The following is a 7,139-nucleotide window of genomic DNA, read 5'->3' as shown; positions in this document are numbered from 1 at the left end:
CTCTCTGAGAGCGCTCACGCAGCTGACAGACATGCTCCTCTGAGTCTTTGTAACATCACTGCCAAGAAGGGAAGAAATCAAGTCAGCCCTTATTATGTGCTTGGAACAGTGCTTCCTGTTTTACTCAACTACCTCGATATTTATAATAAAAGAGCTTTCAACCTTATTACAGAAGTAATACAAATTTCTCATGTTAAAATGTAGAACAGGCCGGGCTCAGCGGCTCAGCCTGTAATCCCAGCACTTTGGGAGGTCGAGGTGAGTGGATTGCCTGAGCCCATGGATTCGAGACGAGCCCAGGCAACTTGGCAAGAGCTCATCTCTACAATAAATCAAAAATTAGCCAAGTATGGTAGCACACGCCTGTGGTTCCAGCTACTTGGAAGGCTGAGGAGGAAGGATCACCTGAGCCCAGCAGGTCAAGGCTGCTGGCAGTAAGCATGCCACTGCACTACAGCCTGGGCGATAGAGTGAGACTCCAACTCAAATAAATAAATAAATAAATAAATAATAAAATGTAGAACATACTTTTTTTTTTTTGAAGTTGGAGACTCACTCTGTCACCCAGGCTGGAGTGCAGTAGCATACTCTCGGCCACCGTAGCCTCGACCTGCTGGGTGCTAGCAATCTTTCCACCTCAGCCTTCCAAGTAGCCGGAACTACAGGTGCGTGCTACCACACCCGGCTAATTTTTGATTTATTGTAGAGATGAGGTCTCACCAAGTTGCCCGGGAGGGTCTTAAACCTGCGGACTCAGGCAATCCGCTCGCCTCGGCCTCTCAAAGTCCTGGGATTACAGGCTGAGCCACTGAGCCCGGCCAGAACATACATTTTTAAGCAGAAGGAAAAAATTAAAATCATCCACAATTCTACTTTTCAGAGATAAACACTGTAAATATTTTGTATATAATTTTAAACTATGTTTTCTATGTACAAATACATCTTAAAAATGGAAATGTAGAATTTCGAGATGACTGAACATATTTCGTTTATGATATTAAGATCATCTTATCAATAAATACACATTCGCAATATGATTTTAAGGACAGCAGAGAGGATTTCCATGACATCCATGTAGCATAATTCATTTATCTGGCCCCTCCTGCTGGACATTTCAGTTGTATCTATTTTTGGTCCTGGTTCAATGCCTGTTAGCTGATTTAAGCTCCTAACAATGCTACAATTTAGGTACTGCGATGATTATTGTTATCACGATTGTTCTCAATGTGGAGATGCAGAAGCTGGAACTCTGAGTGGTGGCCTCACACTCTGGGTCACAAGTAGACAGCAGGCAGGTAGGCTGGCCTGGGCAGGAACAGAGGCTGGAATCAGCCCAGACTTGACTTATCTTGCTGGGTTGAGAGGAGAGGAGAACAGGTCTGAGGAGCAGTGAGTCTTCCCAGGGGGACCAGATGAGGTAGCCAGGGGCTCCAGAAAGTCTCGGAGGCCCCTCTCTATGCTTCCAGTTGAGCTGGGACCCAAGTGGCAGAGCCCAGAGCCCAAGTGGTGAGGAGAATTCCAATGTAGTGTCAAGCAGCAGCTCCCTGGGCGTCTGGGTCCAGGATTCTGGGCTCCCATCCCCCTCTGGAAAGAATCAGGTTTAGCTCTGTGGTGGATGACAGACTGGCTTGAGGTCTGCACAGAAATGTACCAACCCAAGGAAGGAGCTCATTTGCACCACCCCTCCCCTTGAAAAAAACCAAACTTCCTTGGCACGCTGAAAGTGTGGGATAATTTTGTGGGCATTTGCTGGTCTTATTCCCAGATGAAAAGCAGGAAGCTTCTGGCTGCTGTCCCACTGTGGTCCTTTGGTGCCAGCCTCTACAGCTTCCAGGCAGGGGCACTTCCGTCTCCAGGGCTCCTCAGTGACCTGTTCTCTTGAGGGTGGGCTGGGGAAGGGGTCCAAGTCTAGGGTGTTCTGGCCAGAGCCCTTGCAATCTGTACTCTCTAAACCAAGGACCAAACAATCACACTTTCACTTGGCTGGGGAGGAAAGAACTAGAAACAAATACTGTAGAGAGGCATCGGTGGCCACGGTGGGGCAGATTTTCTGTAGCTAACCTCTGTGAGATTCCAGAACAGAGCTGGGGCCGGGCTGAACGCAGAACGATCAAGGTCACTCATTCGCCGTGTGCTCATGGTGTGCTAGGCCCTGGGCTTGTATCTCCCTCTCATTTTCTCACTCTGTCCTCACAATAGCCCCGTAGGCGAGGTGGTATTGTGCTCAGTTTTGAGCATGAGGACAGTAAAGTGCAGTGAGGTTAAGTCGTTTTGTGAAAGTCACAGAGCTAATTGGGGGTGGAGGTAGGATCTGAACTCAGACTGCCACTCAGGAGACATGTGCGATGCTTCTAGGCTGGGAGTGGATCACCGGGAAGTTATCAGTGTTCTGCAGCCTCATCATGAGTATTGTCCCCTGCCTCCCCAACCCTGCCCTGATAGACAGGGCAAGGGGAGTCTTGCCCTGAACTTTAGAGGCCCAGCTCGGGCCTCTCTTCCCCCATGACACCCCTCACAAGGGCACAGGGGTCCATCTTTCTAGGGGACCAAGCCACAGCAGTACACACCCTTAAGCCTGTGGGATGCCCAGGGGGAGCTGTGGGTGGGGTCTCTACTCAGTACAGGAGTGTTTTTTTTTTTTCGAGGTGGAGTCTCACTCTAGCCCAGGCTGGAGTGTAGTGGCACACTCATGGCCAACACAGCGTCGATCTGCTGGGCTCTGGCAATCCTTCCGCCTGAGCCTTCCAAGTAGCTGGAACTACAGGCGTGCACTACCACGCCCGCCTAATTTATTTATTTATTGTAGAGATGAGGGCTTGCCAAGTTGCCCAGGCTGGTCTCGAACCCGCGGGCTCAGGCAATCCACTGACCTCAGCCTTCCAAAGTGCTGGGATTACAGGCTGAGCCACCAAGCCCAGCCCCAAGCCAGCAGTTCTTATGGGCAGAGTCCTCCTCACTACGTCCCAGAGCTGGCTTTAGTTAGCATCTCTGCCAGCATCACAGGAGTCTGAAGGGAGGCGTACATTTTCTCAGGTGATTTCTCCAGTGATTCTGCAGATAATTCCTGGGAAAACCGAGAGCCACTGAGTGTCTGAATGGAAGGAGTGTCAAGGGGGCTTTTGCAAGCATTGGCTTTACAGGAGACCTTGAACTCTTGGGGACCTTCAGCGGGAGGCGGAATCTTGAAATGGAGGAGGCACCAGCAGAGGGCAGCAGAGAGGCGGCCAGCAATGCGTGCTAGGGGCCCAAATTCCACATCCCTGATCTAGTTGTAAACTCTTTAACAGGAGAGGAGAGCTGAGAAAATTAGGACTATGTTGTGAGAGAGCTTTCTTTCTTTTTTAAAATTTTGGTAAATTCAAATGTATCCTATCTAAAGAGTATTTTGTTCTTTCTTTTTTTTTCTTTTTGCATTGGCATTTCACTCTGTCAGCCAGGCTGGAGTGCCCTGGCATGATCAATGGCTCACCACAGCTTTGACCTCCTGTGCTCAGGCAATCGTCCTGGCCCAGCCTCCTGAGTAGCTGGGACTACAGGTGTGCACCACCATGCTCGAGTAATTTTTTTGATTTTTTGTAGAAATGAGATCTCACTAAGTTGCCCGGGCTCATCTCAAGCTCCTGGGTTCAAGCAGTCCTCTCTCCTCAGCCTCCCAAAGTGCTGGGGTTAGAGGTGTGAGCGATCGCACCCAGCCATTTTGATCTTTTCTGAATAACCTTTTCTGTAATGATGGTGGTTTGCATCCTTTAACAACGGTTAATGTAAGTTCTAGCTACTTGGAAGGCTGAGGCAGAAGGATAGCCTGAGCCCAGCAGGTCGAGGCTGCAGTGGCCGTGAGTGTGACACTGCACTCCAGCCTGGGTGACAAAGAATGAGACTCCAATTTTTTAAAAAAATGGTTAATGTAATTTGTTAATTACTCACTCTATGTCAGACTCTGATTTGTTAGCTGTGTTTACTCATTTAACCCTCACAATTCCCCTTACATGGTAGGCACTATTATTATCCCCATTTTACAGATAAGGAAATTGAAGCACAGATAGATTAAGGAACATGTCCAAGATCACATAGCTATAAAGTGATGGACCTGGGATTCAAATTCGTGAAAGCCATGTAAAAAAGTGATGTGATTGGTTAACAGTCGTGGCTTGGCGATTGAACACCCTCTAAGGGGCAAGGGCTACTAAGTCCCAGCTGGTCTTGCCATGTGCCCCCAGATCATCCTGAAATCTGGACTTTTAATGTAGCATTTCCCAATTCTCATATGTTGGCTACTGATCTGTATATTAAAAAGATCACTGAGGAATAAGCAAAACATACTTATAAGTGTGCAATCTGTGGGTAGACGCTGGCAGTTTTAAAGACTCATATTTAGCAAATTAAAAACTTGGTCTCCCTTCTTTATTCAAAAAATATCTACTGTCCTGTACAGTCCCCAAGTCTGGGACCCCTTAAGTCCACGCAACATTGAACCGTTCCCTGGGTTCCCCGGTGGTGGGAGCAGAGGTGGGCACAGGGAGGCATTTGGGATCTGGGCAGCAGTGCTGAGGAGCCCGTCTTGTCCCTGTGAACACCCTTGCCCTCAGCGGGCTGGCAGAGACAGACGCTGGGACCTCCTCATCACCAGGATCGGACAAGGGCTGGGATCGGAAACTCAGGAGGAGCTAGAGTTTAGACATTTCAGCTCAGGAGCTCTCTGTCCATTTCCCACAGATTTTCCTGCAGTTCCACCATGCCCACAGTCTCCTTATACACCTCTCTTCCACGCCTACTGGTCTCCTTTCCATTGCCCTCTCCCATCTGGAAATAAAGTCCAAAGGACCCGGGTCTTGGTCCTGCCACTGTCACTCACTTGCAGGATGCCTGGGGACAGAACTCACAACGCCTTAGCTGCCGGGATGAAAACCCTGGCCCTACCTATCTCTCAAGGCTGCTGTGAGGTGGCATGCAAACAAGCTACTAAGACATACAAGCTCTTGCTCACACAGTGGCCTCGCTGATGAGGCTAACCCTCATTCGCAGCCGTCCCGTCTTTGGGCTTCTCTCTAGTGCTCTGGTTACTGGCCATGCTGCCCTTGATAAAGGTGCCCTCCCTGTTTTCTCTCCCTCCTCAAATCTAGAAGATGCTCCCTAGCGCCTGGCTGTGCTGGGCCTCTCTCCTACTCCTGGCTAGGCCTGGCCAGCCCTGCCCTGTGGGCTGTGATTGCTTCATCCGGGAGGTGTTCTGCTCGGATGAGGACACGACCGCCATCCCACCGGACATCCCACCGCACACCACAGACATCGTCTTTGTGGAGACCTCGTTCACCACGGTGGAAACCAGGGCCTTCTGTGGTAGCCCCAACCTGACCAAGGTGGTCTTCCTCAACACCCAGCTCCGCCACTTTGAGCCCGATGCCTTTGGGGGGCTGCCCGGGCTGGAGGACCTGGAGATCACAGGCAGCAGCTTCTCCAACCTCAGCGCCGACGTCTTCTCCAACCTCACGTCGCTGGGCAAGCTCACCCTCAACTTCAACGTGCTGGAGGCGCTGCCTGAGGGCCTCTTCCACCACATGGATGCCCTGGAATCCCTGCAGCTGCAGGGAAATCGGCTTCAGATCCTGCCCGGGAGGCTCTTCCAGCCTCTGATGCATCTGAAGACCCTCAACCTGGCCCAGAACCTCCTGGCCTGGCTCCCCGAGGACCTGTTCCACCCGCTCGCAGGCCTGCAGACCCTGAGGCTGAGCAACAACGCGCTCTCCAGCCTACCCCGGGGTGTGTTCAGCAGCCTGGGTGGCCTAAAGGAGCTCTTCCTGGATGGCAACGCCCTCTCGGAGCTGCCCCCCACCGTGTTCTCGCAGCTTCTCCGCCTGGAGAGGCTGTGGCTGCAGCATAATGCCCTCATGCACCTGCCACTGCCCATCTTCTCCTCCCTGGGCCGCCTGGCCTTCCTCAGCCTGCAGGGAAACCGGCTGCAGGAACTGCCAGCTGGCCTCTTTGCCCACACCCTGGGCCTGGCCGGCCTGTCCCTGTCCCATAACCGGCTAGAGACGGTCGCCGAGGGCACCTTTGGCCACCTGTCCAACCTGAGCTCCCTCACGCTCTCACACAACGCCATCGCCCACCTCCCCGCCGACGTCTTCAGGGGCCTCGGGGAGCTGGTGACGCTCTACCTGGGCAGCAACAATCTGACGACCTTGCACCCTGCGCTCTTCCAGAACCTGTCCAAGCTGGAGCTGCTTAGCCTCTCCAGGAACCAGCTGACTGCCCTCCCGCAGGGTATCTTCGACACCAACGACAATCTGTTCAACCTGGCCCTGCATGGCAACCCCTGGCAGTGTGACTGCCACCTGGCCTACCTCTTAAGCTGGCTCCGCCAGTTCACCGACCGGCTCCTGAACATCCAGGCCTACTGCGCGGGTCCTGCCTACCTCAAGGGCCAGGTGCTGCCCGCCTTGAAGGAGGAGCAGCTAGTGTGTCCCGTCACCCAGGACTCTCTGGGCTTCCAGGCCCTGGGGCTGGATGATAAGGAGCTGGGGGGCAGCTGGAATCTGGCTGTGGAGGCACGGGCTGCCCAGAGCTCGTGTACCTACAGCAACCCCGAGGGCACCGTGGTGCTTGCCTGTGACGAGGCCCAGTGTCGCTGGCTGAGTATCCGGCTGTCTCCCAGGCAGGACTTGGGCTCCCCCGGACTGAGGTTCAACGCCAGCCAGGAGTGGGACCTGAGGTCAAGCTGCGGCTCTGTTCGGGTCACTGTGTCTCTTGAGGCTCTGGCAGGGGGGCCCTAGGTGCAGGGCACGCAGGAGGCGGGTGATGGCCCCTGGGGCCTGACCAGGTGACAGATGAGGGCAGAGGGGAGCCAAGTCTCTGAAACTCTGGTTTTTCTGATGCAAGGGACGGGGTTACATCTCCAAGGTGGGGGCGTTGAGTCAGGCCTGCTCTGCCACTAGCGTCTCCTCCTCCTCTTTCTTCATCACCCCTCCCGGAAGCGAGGCCTAACAAGGCCATCCTTGTGCTTTGCAAAGCACCCTTGAAAGCTGCATCATGGTCTGGAGAATAAAACACCCGCGGCCCCCTCGTGTCCCCATGATTTAACACCCACCTGCTCTCATCCCCGCGGGGAATCTGCTCGCCATTATCCCCGTGCTGCAGAGTGGAGA

The 7,139-nt window shown here is 53.0% G+C and overlaps 1 protein-coding gene across 1 annotated transcript; it reads left to right on the top strand.

The window, feature by feature from the left end:
• Positions 1–5,123: 5,123 nt before the first annotated feature.
• CPN2 (carboxypeptidase N subunit 2) lies at positions 5,124–6,767 on the top strand. Its single transcript, XM_008052348.1, has one exon. It carries the CDS (start codon positions 5,124–5,126, stop codon positions 6,765–6,767), a length of 1,644 nt encoding a protein of 547 aa, XP_008050539.1.
• Positions 6,768–7,139: the final 372 nt, after the last annotated feature.

The sequence above is a fragment of the Carlito syrichta genome, unplaced genomic scaffold (assembly GCF_000164805.1).
Source record: "Carlito syrichta isolate Samal-C Ts95f unplaced genomic scaffold, Tarsius_syrichta-2.0.1 Scaffold273383, whole genome shotgun sequence".
Lineage (NCBI taxonomy): Eukaryota > Metazoa > Chordata > Mammalia > Primates > Tarsiidae > Carlito > Carlito syrichta.
This window is presented reverse-complemented; position numbering and strand designations above follow the sequence as displayed.